Source organism: Onychomys torridus, chromosome 15, assembly GCF_903995425.1.
Source record: "Onychomys torridus chromosome 15, mOncTor1.1, whole genome shotgun sequence".
Taxonomy (NCBI): domain Eukaryota; kingdom Metazoa; phylum Chordata; class Mammalia; order Rodentia; family Cricetidae; genus Onychomys; species Onychomys torridus.
This window is the reverse complement of record NC_050457.1, coordinates 16,344,730-16,360,328: the sequence shown is the minus strand read 5'-3', so window position 1 is coordinate 16,360,328 and position 15,599 is coordinate 16,344,730. Positions and strand designations below refer to the sequence as shown.

At 46.6% G+C, this 15,599-nt stretch overlaps 1 protein-coding gene across 1 annotated transcript in view; it reads left to right on the top strand.

Moving 5' to 3' along the window:
- The window catches only part of Thbs4 (thrombospondin 4), a 52,609-nt gene extending 43,510 nt beyond the window's left edge, over positions 1-9,099 (top strand). The window contains exon 17 of the mRNA XM_036207481.1: positions 8,975-9,099. Within this exon, the coding sequence (XP_036063374.1) occupies positions 8,975-9,099 (125 nt within the window). The remainder of the gene's footprint in view (positions 1-8,974) is intronic.
- The last annotated feature ends 6,500 nt before the right edge of the window (positions 9,100-15,599 follow it).

Genomic DNA, 15,599 nt, shown 5'->3' with positions numbered 1-15,599 from the left:
GCAGAGGGAGGTGGATCTCTGTGAGTTCGAGGCCAGCCTGGTCTACAGAGTGAGATCCAGAGCAGGCACCAAAAATATACAGGGAAACCCTGTCTCGGGAGGAAAAAAAAAGGAAAGAAAGGAAGGAAGGAAGGAAGGAAGGAAGGAAGGAAGGAAGGAAGGAAGGAAGAAAAGAAGAAGGAAGGAAGGAAGGAAAGAGAGAAAGGAAGGTAGGAAGGAAGGAAGGAAGGAAGGAAGGAAGGAAGGAAGAAAAAGAAAAACACTTAGAGCAAACTTAGAGTGGGAAGAAAAAGAAGAAGGAGCCAGAGGAGGGAGGAATTAAAAGTCCAGCAAAATAATAGAGCAAGTATAATTCAATACATTTGTCAATCAGCTTAACATAACAAAGCATCTCAAACAACCAAGCGTTTAAAATAAACTTGGGAGGTGGGCAGGTAGGACAAAGATAACATCACAGTGGCACCCAATTGTGAGGCGATGGAGTGGGAATGCTGGGGACGCCTATTCCCTTTGTAGTCCTTCTCTTCAAAAGACCATAGGTCAAACCATCAGACTAGAAGCAGCTCAGAGGAGAGAAAGAGACAGACAGGCACAGAGACGCAGAGATGGTGAAATGTAATATGTAAAATATCATATCAGCAAAACAGCAGACAGCATCGAGAGGATAAATGAGGAACAGCCAGATAAAGGTTTTAATTGAGAATTATGGTAGCCAAAAATAATACATTCAACAGAAACCGTAGAAGATAAAACATAAGCATCCATTAATAACCAATAAACAACAGCAAAACTGGGAGAGACATTGAGTCTGAGCAGGGTTCACAGGAAGCCAGAGAGCAAGGGATGGAGGACCAGAGCAGAGTCTCAGCATCCCTCTGCAGTCAGGTAGGAGGTAGATGTGGGGAGCCAAGTGGACCATCTCCTGATGGTCACGATGCCCCTTTGGTGGTTAAACATCCTCGAAGCTGCAGTCGGGTTCTTCCTATGGTATCAGAAACTAACCGCCAGGGCTTTTCCCTAATTGCAACACATGCAGCTAAGAAAGGGCCTGCGTTCTCAAAAGACCACAAGCGCATCATAGCAGATTTGTATTATGGTTTTAATGCCCGCCTCAGGATATTTTTAAGAGGACCATGCACTCAGAAGACAGATCTGGTCCAACATGTTTGGAAAAGGAAAGGGGTCACCTTGCCACCTGTAGTTAGAGTTTTCCTGCCTGGCCCACAGTCAGGACAAATCTCTCTCACCCGCCAGTCCCATAGACGCTCAGAACCAAATAAGTAAACACACAGAAGCTTACATTGTTTACAAACTGTATGGCCATGGCAGGCTTCTTGTTATCTACTTTTTCTGTCTTAAATTAACCCATTTCTGTTAGTCTATACTTTGCCACGTGGCTCGTGGCTTACCATTACCTTACATCTTCATTGTCATGGTGGCGGCTGACAGCATCTCTCTCCTCAGCCTTCCTATTCCCAGAATTCTCTTCTCTCTTGTCCCGCCTATACTTCCTGCCTGGCCACTGGCCAATCAGAATTTTATTTACACAGAGCGATATCCACAGCAGCCACCCATCTCATAAATATTTCTAGAAATCTCTTTAAAACCCACAATGCAGAAGATAGCAGGCTGCTAAAGACTCCTTTGAGTCCTCTCCTCCAGTCTCTGGAGTATACACTGTCCTTTGCCTTGCTAAATAAAATTCTGTTTATAATGTCTCTTGATGGAATTCTTTCCTCCAAGAAGACAATAGCCAAGGAAAAGCCTTCACTGGGTAGCAAATCTAGAAAGCACAATACCATCCTGATAGGGGTTCATAAAGGGGACAGTTTCCAGAACAGAGCTCACCTGAGCCAGGCAAAGTCATGTGTCTAACCATGCCTGGACAGGAGGCCCTTGAATTCCACAGGATAGGACACCTCCTTCTCTCCTGACCACCCTAGTATGTGGCTTCCAAATGAAAGTAATTGGTGCTATGAGGGATTTGGCCACACTTTTGGACTGAATACTCCATTTTGATCTTAAGTAAATGAATGATTCTATACCTATAAGGGACGAATCATTACCTGCTAGCTCACCAAGAGTCTCCAAATTGATCTTTTTTATTTATTTTATTTTATTTTTATGTGCATTGGTGTTTTGCCATGGTGTTGGGTCCCCTGGAACTGGAGTTACAGACAGTTTTGAGCTGCCATGTGGGTGCTGGGAATTGAACCCAGGTCCTCTAGAAGAGTAGTCGGTGCTCTTAACCACTGAGCCATCTCTCCAGCCCCCTTGATCTTTTATTAATGCCAATAATTACACCTGTTAATATAGCAATCATAACTGAAAGACCAGAGACACACCATGTACAATCTCGTCGCTCAAGCCTATAAAGGGAGCTCCCCAAGACTGACATTTGACAAGCACACTGGACCACTCATGAGCCTTGCTCTAGTGAAAGGCCACAATGCAGGGCCTCAGCCTAGGACTTCGGCTCCAAGTCAGGTGCAATTTCTCTTGTTGGTGATATACAGCCCACTTCAAATTGGGAATTCCAAACTGCCCACCTCCCAGACCTACATTTGACAGCTCAGCATTTATTAAACTTTGTTATCTGGTCCCCCACAGAGCCTCCTGGGTACATCAGCTCTCCAGTCCTGAAGTACAGCCCCTGAACTCTGTGGCCTCTATCTCTGTCTTCGCCTTTCCGTAGCCAACATCTACCTGTGTTATTGTGTGAGGTGCAATGTGTAGTCTGAGAAATAACATCAGTCATTAAGACTGGAGAAAGGAGAAAGAGGCTTGGGTCTCTGTGGCCCTGAGAAACCCCAAGGCAGGGCTTTGGCTGTGATGAGAAAAACCAACAGCCCGACTCCTGGCATGTCCCCAGGGACCTGGAATGACGTGTGCCTAGGCACAGCTTGTGTGGCTGGCCCAGGAACCAGCTGGCACCAGTACAGCACAGACAGGGTCCCAAGTTTGTTCAGCCAGCTGGCAACATCCCAGCCCTACCCCTCAACCATCTGGAAAATGGAAATAAGACCTCTGCTTGCTACCAGCCTCCAGGGATTTTACTCATGAAGCCCCCGCATCCCCAGAGGAGGCCGCCTGCCGTCAAACTATTGCCCAGACTCTTTTGCCCCAAATAGCAGAAATGATGCATGAATCAGAGCTTTTTCTCCAGCTGCTGTGGGCTGTTGTCTTTACATGTCATTTCTGCTCCCTACCCCCACACCCCAATCGAAGGGAGGCTTCTTGCAGGCTCCCACTCTCTGCTGCCCTGGGCCAGCCTGATCTCTGAAGCAGAAGGTACAATTTCAAATCCAGTGACTCCTGACTGGGGTGGTGTGCCCATTAGTGTGGGTGCCCCTTCCTTGCTCTATGGTGTCAACTGGTTCTCAGCCAGGTTGCCTTGGAATGTACTTTCTGACTAGAGATGGGGGGTTGGGGTGGAGCGGAGCTTCTGCATGCCCAACATGCTTCCCAATCATGCAGATGTCGCTGGTCCGAGGAAAAAGTGCTAGACAAGACAGCAGGAGGGGACTTTAGCTCAAATGCATTCACAGAGAAACCTGGGCTCCTGGCCTAGCTGCTGGGCTGCAGCCAAGTGTGCCGCTCTCCCTAGCTGCCCAGAGCTGCCCAGCAATGGACCAGGAAGCCAGGTCACTTGACCTGCCCATCATTCTTCGTGGCAGCACTGGCACACAGCCTGACAGACGAGGTGGCATTTGGCTGGCTATGCAAGCCAGACCCAGCAGTGCACCTTTAGTTGGAGCTCTGGGGTCTGCGGATGAGCACAGCCCAGTCTGGGAATGCACCTGAAAAACATCTCTGTGCTCTCCCTGTGGCTTTCTGTCCCTTCCCTCCCTCCGGCAGGGGCCAGCCAAGCCTCAGGGTGGATGCCTTCTGCTTAATTGCTTTTTTCCCTGGCTGGGCCTCTAAGCTCATGGACTCTGCCTCTTGTCAGAGGCAGAGCCTCAGCCGACCGTCTGCTGACCACTGAGTGCAGGCTGCAGCTAATCAAAGGCACTCATTTTCAGTGGCCTCCTTCTTTTTCCTCCGTAATTATCACTCTTACAACTCACTTTAGTGTGTTTATGAAAATGACGAAAACACACTGAAAGAAAGGATTCCATAACCCTGGCACTCGGAACTGGATTCAATCTGTTATGTGCACAGTTGTGGTCTGTATCCAAGTCTACATCGGTTCCGCGACCCTAACATTGGTGCTGCAGCCAGCCATGACTATTGGCGCGGCCCATGTTTGTTGCCTTTGGTACTGAACTCTGTTTGTTACCATGTTCCCAGGGTCCCTCCTCGGATTAGCATGCCCTGTCCTGGTTTCTTCAGCTACCTTCTCCGTGCTGTTACAAGGTGTGAATTCAAACACACTTGATTAAAATGTTTAACTATCCACAGAAGCTTGTTGTCAAGCGGCCCTGTCTAGGAGTCATGCACAAAGGTTTCCAAGAAATTGAGGTAGACACAAAATCCCATTTTATAGAACAGGAAAGTGTCTCTGAGGTGCATGGCTACTGCATAGGTCAGAGGTAATACAGGGAAGGGGCTGTCCAGTTCCCCGTCTGTGTGAGAATTCATTCCTTTGGGAGGCGTAAAAATTGTCTGAGTCTCGATGACAAATCTCGATGACTACCAAAGTTCACCCTAGGGGACCAATGAGTTTATTAGACTTATTTACAGAGTGTGGGTGACATTAAGCCAGCCACACTAGAAGGTCTGTGCCAAGCATGGATGACAGCCCCCTCATAGCTGCACATAGAATGCTTCTCCTATCAGCTGTTCCCAACCTCTGTCACTCACTAGATTCCCAGTCTCCACCCTGCATCCCACATGACCAGTATAGTTAGGACCAAAGTCTATTCAGATGGCTGAGAGCAGGAGCCGGACACTCGGGTGAAGATCCAGTGAGCCTCCCTACTCTTCCTGCGGAGGAATGCCAACACTCAACAGCCCCAGCTGTGATGGTTTGTCAAGCAGACCCAGCTGATCTGATAGTTATGGCAGCTGTTTTGCTTGGAGGCTGGCTTTCTCCTGTGCCTGATGACAAGGCTCTCTTCCTAGTAATTATGAGGGCATTGCCACCTCCCCTGTGTTCAGCTGCTACATACCCAACATCCTAAAAAATGGTTCTCAGGGCTGATGCGGGAGTTTTATTGATATACACATCACCATTAAATGGGGTTAGGAGGAAATAAGCAGACAAAATGTTATGCAGGATCGTCGTTGCTAGGGTGAAACTGGTGTGCGTGGTATGATGGTTTGGATAGGAAGCATCCACTGTGGGCTCGTGGGTTAATGCTTGGTCTCCAACTGATGTGTGCTATTTGGGAAGGTTCTGGAAACTTCAGGAGGTAAGGCATGGCTGGATGAAGTCACAGGGGCCTGCCTTTGAAAGTAATACCTGGTGCTGGTGTTCTTACTCAGTCTCTCCCTGCCTCTCCTTCTTCCTGTCCCCCACAAAGAGTAACCTTTTCCACCTGCTCCTACCTCCATGATGTTTTACTTCACCCTGGGACCAGAATGAGCAGGACCAACCATGATGGACCTCTGAAACCATGGGCTAAAAGAAACCTTTCTTCCTTGTAACCACTGTGCCAGGCATTCTGTAGCAGTGGTGAACATGTTAACGCACGATATACATGTTAACTACAACCCAGGTCTAGCTCAGCCTCCAACCAAGCATCGAACCACATAGTGAAACGACACTGTCTCTTCAATACTGTGAGTGGACAGGAGTGTCCTCTGTATTCTTTTCTTTTTTTTTTTTTTAAATGTATGTGTGTGTGTCTGTGTGTCTGTGTGTCTCTGTGTGTGTGTGTGTGTTTAAGATTTATTTACTTATTATGTATACAATATTCTGCCTGCATATGTCCCTACAGGACAGAAGAGGGCACCAGATCTCATTACAAGTGGTTGTGAGCCACCATGTGGTTGCTGGGAATTGAACTCAGGACCTCTGGGAGAGCAGTTAGTGCTCTTAACCACTGAGCCGTCTCTCCAGCCCGTCCTCTGTATTCTTTATTTCTTTTTTTTTTTTAAGATTTATTTATTTATTTTATGTAAATGAGTGTTCTATCTGGATATACAACTTTATGCCAGAGGTGGGTATCAGATTCTACTAGAGGTGGTTGTGAGCCACCATGTGGTTGCTGGGAACTGAACTCAGGACCTCTGGAAGAACAGCCAGTGCTCTTAACCGCTGAACCATCTCTCCAGCCCCAGTCCTCTGTATTCTTAATTTCTATTCTGAAACCATCAGCCACCAATTAAATAATCCCCTTCTGATGTCTGTTGTCAGTATCTACCTGTGCAGGCTGCAGGGCATGTGAAGTCGCATTGCCGTGGTCCTCTGTTGCCTGTGTCTCCAAGGAGACTGGACGAAGCACGTGTCCTTTTTCATGGTGCTAGAATCTAAAATTTAGACAGTGCACGGCACAACTTTGTTGAAGGAAAGAATAAATAAAAATTCCCAAGAGGGGCAGGGGAGATGGTTCAGTGGATAGAGCGCTGGTCATACAAGTGTGAAGACAGGAGTTCGGATCCAGGCATGGTGGCTGACTGTAATCTCGGCCCCCTGGAGACAGAGGCAGGAGATTCCTCAAGGCAAGCTAGCTAGCTTGAGTAACCAGACTTAACAAGTCCTGAGTTTCAGAGAGAAAGACTGAGTGACAGTGGAAAACCCCTGGTGTCATCCTCTGTCCTCTACATGCACATATGTGACCCTTCGCATGCAAACATGAATGCATGCATGCACACCACACAAAAATGAGAGAAAAATCCCCGAGTTTACTGCATAAAGGATATTTTTGTCATTTCACCATACATTTTACCTACTCTGAGGTCTAATGACAATGAGGTGACATTTGGTAAGACTAATTTCAATCCCAGACATATTTATGAATGCTGGCCAGAGTATTGCAAAATATATCAGCAGAGGTGGAGCACAGTTACCCTCTGCAAGCAAGGACATTTTGGACTCTTGTGTGGCTTTTATTTGGGACTAGATCCTGCTCTCCATGCCTCTGCCTTCAAGAACTGCGATCACCAGCATCCACACACCAGCACGCCCAGCTCTCTTGTGTGACTCTTCAGTGAGATTTCAGCCACTGCTGACAGGCAGGGAAAATTACAGACGGGGAAGCCTGCCGGAACTCTTGCAGAATTGGTTACAAAGTTGCTGAAAGGGATAGAAGGCATCAATTACACACACACACACACACACACACACACACACACACACACACACAGGCAGGAAAGAAATCAACAATCAACACTGCTTCATCTGGGAAACTCATGCAAGGAGTCTGGGAGGATGGGAGGACGTGGGGCAGGGCTGAAAGCCTTGGCTTGGCTACACCAGTGTAGACTCCGGCCCCTCCTTTTGGCTTCTCTGGCACCACATCTTGTCTCTGTTCTTGGAGAAAAGCAAGTTACACGCACCTTTTAAAATTTGAAAGCCAGGCTTTCCTGTCAGAGTTACAGCCAGACAGTTTCCATTCCTTCCCGTACTGACAGTTTTACCTGGGCCTGTGTCTGCAACATTGATAGCTTCTGGGGAAGGAAAATGAAAATGAATTTTGTGTCCCCATCCCATTACCAGAAAGAGAGTGGGACAGACCCATTAATCCAGAGCACCAAGAGACAAACCAAAGCCATTATGAATAGCCCCCAGAGGGTCCATTATGAACGGCCCCTCCCTTCTCTGGGACCTGCATCTGTATCTCCAGGCTCCACTACCCTCTGTGGGGAAGGCAGAGACTGGGAGCCAGCGTCTACTTCTTTTCCTCATGGTGGGGCCAAGGCTCAGTAACAGGGCCCATAAATATGTGCCTTACCTGCCCATAGGCTGACGAATCACTCTAGAGGCCCCAAGGTGGACAGAATTAGCTGGCACCCCATGCTACATCCCCACAGGCCAGGGGCAGGGGGTGCTGCATCCTAGAGGGACCCAGCCCACTCCCAGCTCTGGTCTCACGGAATTGTGGAGTGCTATGGCACAGTGAGCAAGCTTACTACTAAAATCTCAGTGCTAGAGAAGACAGGGGGATGGAACTGCGTAGGACAAGACCGGACTACAAGGTCACTGACTTGTGTGAGCACAGATGCAGTCCCAGCCTCCCTGAGCCTGTTTCATCTGTAGAACAGGCTAGTGCTGGTGTCTACCTCAGAGCGCATGTGGGTCCCAGTGAAGTGATTATCTTGGTGTCTGGTACCCAGCCCAGGCTAGAATCCACTGACTGAGTGGCATGAGGTGTCAGGCTCACACAACAAAGGTAAAGGACGGATCCTAACTGGTAATTACCCAAGCCAACGGACTTCCCAACGTCAACCAGCCTATTCTTTCCTTTCCAGTTCTGCCTGTAATTTGCCCTGCACAACCCTCCATCGTCCTGTTGATTTTACAGTTCTGAACACTGACTCCAGAGCCCAGCCCACCCTGGGAAAGAGCTCTGCTACTGAGGTCAATAGCTAGTTCTACTTTTAGTTTTTGTTTTTTGTTTTTTTATTTGATTGCAGTCCCAGCGATAATTCTGCATTTATAAAATCGACAATGTATCCGTTTTCCTAACACTGTGGTTAGAAACAAAATCAAAATCACTAACGCATACTGGCGGCTTTCAGTAGAAGTTTATTCTCTCACAGTTCTCGAGGCTGAAGTCTGAAATGAAGTGGTGATCAGGGCTGTTCTCCCTGTGAAGATTCTGAGGACAGTCGATCCACTTCCTGTCTCTCAAAGCTTCTAGTGGCTGTCGGCATTCCTTGGTTTGTGGTTCCATCCTCTAATCTCTGCCTGCCCATCCAATTGTCCGCTGTGTCCATTTTCTCTCATGTAAGGTACTTGCCACCACCAAACTGCAGAAACATGCCCCTGTCTCAAGAACCTTCACAACCCTTCTAAACATCTACAGTTCTGGGATGTGTATGTACATGTTTGGAAGCTGCCTGTTCTCACCTGTACAGACATCTACAGAATACCAGAGACTGAGGGCTAACAAACAACAGAGCCGACGTCTGGCCATGCTGGAGATCACGGCACTGGCAGATGAGAGGGCCCAGTTTGGCAGTAGCTGCGGTGACCGCGTGTCACACACGTGACTGAGGATGGGATGTGGAGAAGACAGGTTCAGCCCCCCGGGTGGAAAAAGGACACGCAGTGGGTGGGATGGGGAGGAAGATGTGTAAATGAAGTAGCCATTATCTGAAGTAAGGGTTGAAAAATAGAGGAAGAAGTAAATGGAGGGTCAGGCACAGTCATTTTTAAAGGATAGTTTTTTGGTTTGCTTTGGTTTGCTTTTTTGAGAGAGTTTCTCTGTGTAACAATCCTGGCTCCCCTGGAACTTGCTTTTTAAACGAGGCCTGGAACTCACTGAGCTTCACTTACCTCTGCCTCCCAAGTGCTGGGATTAAAGGCGTGCACCACCACCACCCAGCTTTAAAGGATGGTTTTTATTTATTCTTTGACAAGTTCCTGTCTGTATACAATGTTTCTTGTTCATGTCAACCCAATTTCTCTCTCCCACTTGCCCTGGGTCCCTTTCCCAACGCATCCACCCCCTTCCCATCTTTTTGGCTTTAAAAAAAAAATAAATCCATTGAACCCAAGTAGTGCAGACAGCATGTGCTTGTGCTTGGGTGTGGAGCCATTCCCCCAGCATGGGCAACCTTCCAGTAGTGGAGAGCCTCTTCCTCAGCAGTCAGCAACAGCCAATAGCTCCTCATCGAGGGGTGGGGCCAAATGAGCCCCTTCCCCATTGATTTCTGGAATGTTGACTAGCTTGATATTGGAGCACATAAGTTTTATTATAACAATTAAGTTGTTGTTGTTGTTTTGTTTTTCTAGACAGGGTTTCTCTGTGTCGTTTTGATGCCTGTCCTAGATCTCACTCTGTAGACCAGGCTGGCCTCAGACTCACAGAGATCCTCCTGCCTCTGCCTCCCGAGTGCTGGGATTAAAGGCAGGCGCCACCACTGCCTGGCAGCAATTAAGTTTCATACCAAAGAGAATTGTAATCTTCACTGGTGACATTAAGCCAGAATGTCATGGCACAGGCCAAATAACCACAGAAACAATGTATCATGTAGTGCAAGGTGAGTCTAAGTCTCTCCCTGCCCAACTGGCAACACGCATCATGTATTGAGTTATTTAACAAATGTATTGCATTCCATTGCCAGTCCCTCAAAGCTGCCATGCTGGAGAGAGAAACCTATGCCAAAGCTCTGCAGGGTATATTTTCCTCCAACGTTTTGAGACGTGTTGCTCTAAAGCATTGTTTTGTGCATACCACCTTCCAATATTAAACCCGGGGCTGGAGGGATTGCTTAGCAGTTAAGAGCATTGGTTGCTCTTCCAGGAGAGCCAAGTTGGGTTTGGGGTATCCATGACTAGCTGCTGCTCACAGCCATCTGTAACTGAAGTTACAGGAAATCAATCTAGTACCCTCTGTTAGCCTCTATACTACACTCATGAGCGCGTGCGCGCACACACACACACACACACACACACACACTTTGAAAAATAAAAATAAATCTTTTTTTTTTTAAAGTTTTCTTGAGACAGGCTAAGCCATTAAAGACTAGGCTCACAACCAAAATAAAAATAAATCTTTAAAGTGGGGGGGGGGGCTGGAGAAATGGTTCAGCACTTAAGAGCATTTAGTATTCTTACAGAGGACCCAGGATCAGTTCCCAGCACCCACATGGTGGCTCACAACTATCTGAACTCCAGCTCTAAAGGAGCTGATGTCCTCTTCTGGCCTCCATGGGCACTGTATACATGTGGTGCATAGACATACATGCAAGCAAAAGCACCCATATACAGATAAGAATAACTAAATCTTTAAAAAATTAACTTATATAATAGGATTGCTTGAACATTCATTTGTTACAGCAGATAGTTTTAACAAACAAACAAAAATAAAAGTAAACTTTTAAAATACAAATTAGTTACCCAACTGCCTTATTTGTTAAACAAAATTTATACATTTTAATCTGGCTAAAATTTTTCAATTCATGTACATTGCTGTTGTTGCTGTTGTTTTGAGATAGGGTTTCTCTGTGTGGCCCTGGCTGTCCCAGAATTCCCAGGCTGACCTCAAACTCAGAGATCTGCCTGCCTCTGCCTCCCAAGTGCTGAGATTAAAAGCATGTGCCACCATGCCTGGCCTCAATTTATATTTTAAAATAAAAGCTTTAACTCATGGGAAGAAAGTTTCCGAAGACTATCAAAATCACCTCAATTCCAATAACAAGAAAGACTCTATCCTGAAGGTTAGAGCACAGTAGCATTACACACTCCGTGGGGAGAAAAGTAAAGTGTAAGAATCTGTATAGTTGTCCTCATTTCCAGTTATGGAAAGTTAGGTCAGTGTTGGGAATATTTGCTGTACCACCCAGCGGGAGGATGGGACTTCTCTGCTTTCTTACATCAATCTGAAGTGTACTTAGAGGTCCCCCTCCTGGTGGGAGGAGTCCATACCCCTACCTCTTGCCCTCAAGAGTGGCTACGTCACTTGCCTTGACCAAAAGCAAAAGACAACAGAAGAGCTAAGCCTAAGTGAAAACACTACAAGCCATCATGGGACAAGGCCATATTCTTCCTCCCTTCCAGAGTGAGATGACACTTTTTTAGCTTTAGTCCTGGAGCAAGAGAACTCTGCGTCAGAGCTGCAGACAACTAGATGAGAATGTGAACAAAACACAGCTTTGGTAAATCACTGAGATTTTTGGAGTCAATTGTTACCTCGGGTTAATTCAGCCTACACTGACTGATACATCCACCTGCCAATTTCTTTTCTTATCTGGAAAACCTTTGTGTGGCAAAATATTTGCTCGAGTTTTAACTTCGCCTTTTATATTAAAGTTACACACACACACACACAGACACACACAGACACACACACACACACACAGACACACACACACACACACACACACACACACGCACACACAAATGCACACACTCACATGTGCATGAAGCCTCCTGAGGATCTTAAGTGTGAACCACCACAACCAGCCATAATCTCTTTGAAATCGATTTCTACAAGTCAACAAAATGGACTAGAGAGAGCTCAGAGGGTAAAGTACCTATCTCGCAAGCGTGAGGAAGGACCTGAGTTCAGGCCCCAGAGCCTACATGAAATGTCAGGTGTGGTAGTAAGTACTTACAACCCCAGTGCTGGAGTGGTGGAGGCAGTCAGATCCCTGGGCCCACTGGCCAGCCAGTCTAACCTACTTGGCAAGTTCCAGGTCAGTGAGAGATTCTGTCTCAAAAACATGGCAGACAGCATCAGAAGAATGACATCTGAGGCTGACCTCTGACCTCCACACTCCACATGCCTGTGCACATGAACACTAGGGCGTGTTCCTGTGCTTGGATATACACACAGAAACACACACACTGAAAACAGCCAACAAAGCAACATTTCATTTCTAGCCTATAGACAAAAATCCTCCTAAGCACTGAAGACACTCAGCCTATATTTAATGAACAATTATAATTTAAACATTTGGACAACCCCTAAACATAACTACTTATATCTTATGAAGTTTTCATTAATATTTTAAATCTAAAACATTGGTCTTTGTTCACCTTAAAAAGCAAGAAAATATACACAAAATACCATAGCATATAACAAAATTCATTCCTAGATAAAATTCCTAACTCCACATAACTTAGCTTGTCATCAAGAAGTTGTTGGAAGAATTTTTGGGTTCTGGCAATAACGTGATACTCTAGACTCATCTCGATATTTCCTTTCCTAAAACACACACTAAGTATCCAGCCATGACTCTGATGGGCTTGTGGCTTCAGTGCAAATAAAAGACATCTGCAAAGAAGCGCCTGGGGGCCACTGAGGGGAAAGCCAGAAATTCACTGTAATCTCTGGTCCGACATTCAAGAACAGCGAAACCAAGTTCCCAGCGGCTTCAAGCCCTGCACCGCACTGTGACTCAAGTACACGTCTTTCCTGATACAGCAGTTACACAGCCGAAAAGCCAAGAGAAAGAGCTGAATCTGAGAAGGAAGAGGCAGACCTGGGGGGAGGTCTTGGGGTCCTCTAAGGGGTAGGATGGAGAGTGAGGCAGAGGCCGGAGCTGGGGCTGGGTGAGCGAGCCATTTGGCAGTGTCTCTAAAACCAATGTACACTTCGCAAGGATCTCAGAAAACTCTGCTGTTCTCCTTCACGCGTTAAAGGGGTCAGGACGCCAACAGAGAATGACAGAAGTCACGTGACTGCTCCACAGATGTGGGGCCATGGGCATCACTTTATCAAGCTGGGCCTCCCGTGTGGGTTAGAACGGAAGGCAGGACGTCAGGAGGAAATGCAGACCGTTCGTTCCTTCTTTCTTCTCTCCTGCTCTTCGCCATACTTGTTCCTCTGCATGCCTTTTTGAATCTTCTATCTTTTGCAAGTGGCCTTTCTTTTGGGGTCCACGGTGCCTCAGTCACTAATGACATCTTCAGCCTTCTGAACTTAGTGGCTCAATGAGAGACTGGTTAGAGAGACAGGGGACAATTACCAGGATGTGGTTCAGCCTCTTCCTGATACCCGGGAAATCAGCCCTGTCCCTACTGTGAGGTTGTCTTCTGAATGAAAGAATTTAAGAAGGGACTCAGACAGAAGTCTGTGGGCAATTTTGTCAGCATTTACACGAAGAACCCCAGGGAAGGCAAGCTATGAACCTTGTCAGTTGCCAGGAGAAGGAGAGTAGAGAAGAAGGCAAGCCATGCTGTTTGCGTTAGGTGACAAAGAACTCAGTCCCATGGTGGGGAGGGCAGCTTTAGAGAAAGAGTAAGGAAGCCCTACGCACCAAAAGAGCACATCAGTTCTAGCCTTCCCAAGGAATCACGAGGAAAAATAAGGACAAGCTGCACCTTTCTGAGTCAGGCCTCAAAAGGATGGAAGACTCAAACAAACTTGTGCTGGCTTGGCTTGTAGGAACTGTACGAGTTCTGGGAAGGAAAAGTACAGTATCCCAGTAAAGGGATAATTATTCTGCCCATCTCTTTACCATGGATTAAGGTGAACCCACCTTCCTAGGGATGGGTTATTGACACTGTCCAACAGGAGTGTTAGGTCTCCACCCAGGACAGAGATTCTATTCTCTTGGCTAGGGCCTTTCCCTTAGTATTTGTCTATTGTCACGCTAACACTCTCCCCTTTGAAGAGGTAACAAGAAAATCATTCAGGAATGAGATCAGGCATCAGAGCCCCCAACACTTTTGGCATCTCTGACCTCTAACAAAGATAAGACTGCCTAGAATCCTAAGTACATTTCTGGCTTTTAGCTAAGAAAGGAAGTGGTTCCTTCTCTTAAGGCCTTTTTACCCTAAACTATGCAGACAAGGACAAATTTTATTTAGGGTTTCCACTGCTGTGACAAAACATGATGACCAAAGGCAACTTGGGAAAGAGGATTTATTTCATCTTACACTTTCAGGTAAGAGTCCATCACTGAAGGGGGTCAGGGCAGGAACCTGAAGGCAGGAACCTGACGACAGGAACCAAGGCAGAGGTCATGGAGGAGCACTGTTTACTGGCTTGTTCCTCACAGCTTGATCAGCTTGCTATCTTATAGAACCCAGGACCCAGGGCTGACACTGCCCCACTGAGTTGGGCCTCCCACATCAATCTCTAATCAATGTACTCCAGACTTGCCTACAGGCCAATCTTATGCAAACATTTTCCCAAATGACTCTAGCTTGTGTGAAATTGACATAAAACTAGCCAACACATCTCCTATTTTCATCATTGCCATCTAAGAATCCAGGATTTCACCATAATAAATGGCATTCACTTAAGAATTTTTCTCCCTTTGAGGTTATAAGCCTATATTTTCCTAGGAATCTCACCAGTGAAGCATGATCCTAATTAGTCTTAACAATAAAAACCCAGAGTCAGATATCGAAGGTGAAATCTGAAAGACCAGAGAAGCAGAGCAGCAGCTTCTTGGGACTTCTTACCTCTCCAAATCCTCAGACCCAATGGGGGGCCAAGATCCTGCCTCCGACTGCCTTATATTCTTGTCTCCACCTCTGTAGTGCTGGGATTAAAAGTATGCACCACCACCTCCCAGCTCTGTTTCTCTTTCAGACTGGTTCAATCTCATGTAGCTCAGGGTGGCCTTGAACTCCTGTTCTTCCCACTTCCTCCTCCCAAGTACTGGGATTAAAGGTGTGTGCCACTACTGCCTGGCTCTATGGTTAACTAGTGGCTAGCTCTGCCCTCTGATCTCCAGGCAAGCTTTATTTGTCAGAACACAAACAAAATATACAACACATCAGAAACACTCTTTACAATAAAAGCACATGCCTTAAGTCCCTTGCACAGCCCTAGGGTTCTCAGTTTTACCTTACTAGGGTACCATCCCATCTGAAGCACCCAGCATGGATGACAACTTGCAGAAGATGGATGATGGATGTCCCTGCAGGACTTTCAGGCCAAAGTCCTCTCCCGTACAGTCCTTACAGCTTATAGGACTTGATGGAGGGAGGGGATCTTCTGAATTTGGTCAGTTTCAGGGTCTTCCAGTAATTTGGGGTTGTTTACTTCCTAAGTCTTAAGAAGTCCCCTCTAGAACAGTCTCCAGATGGA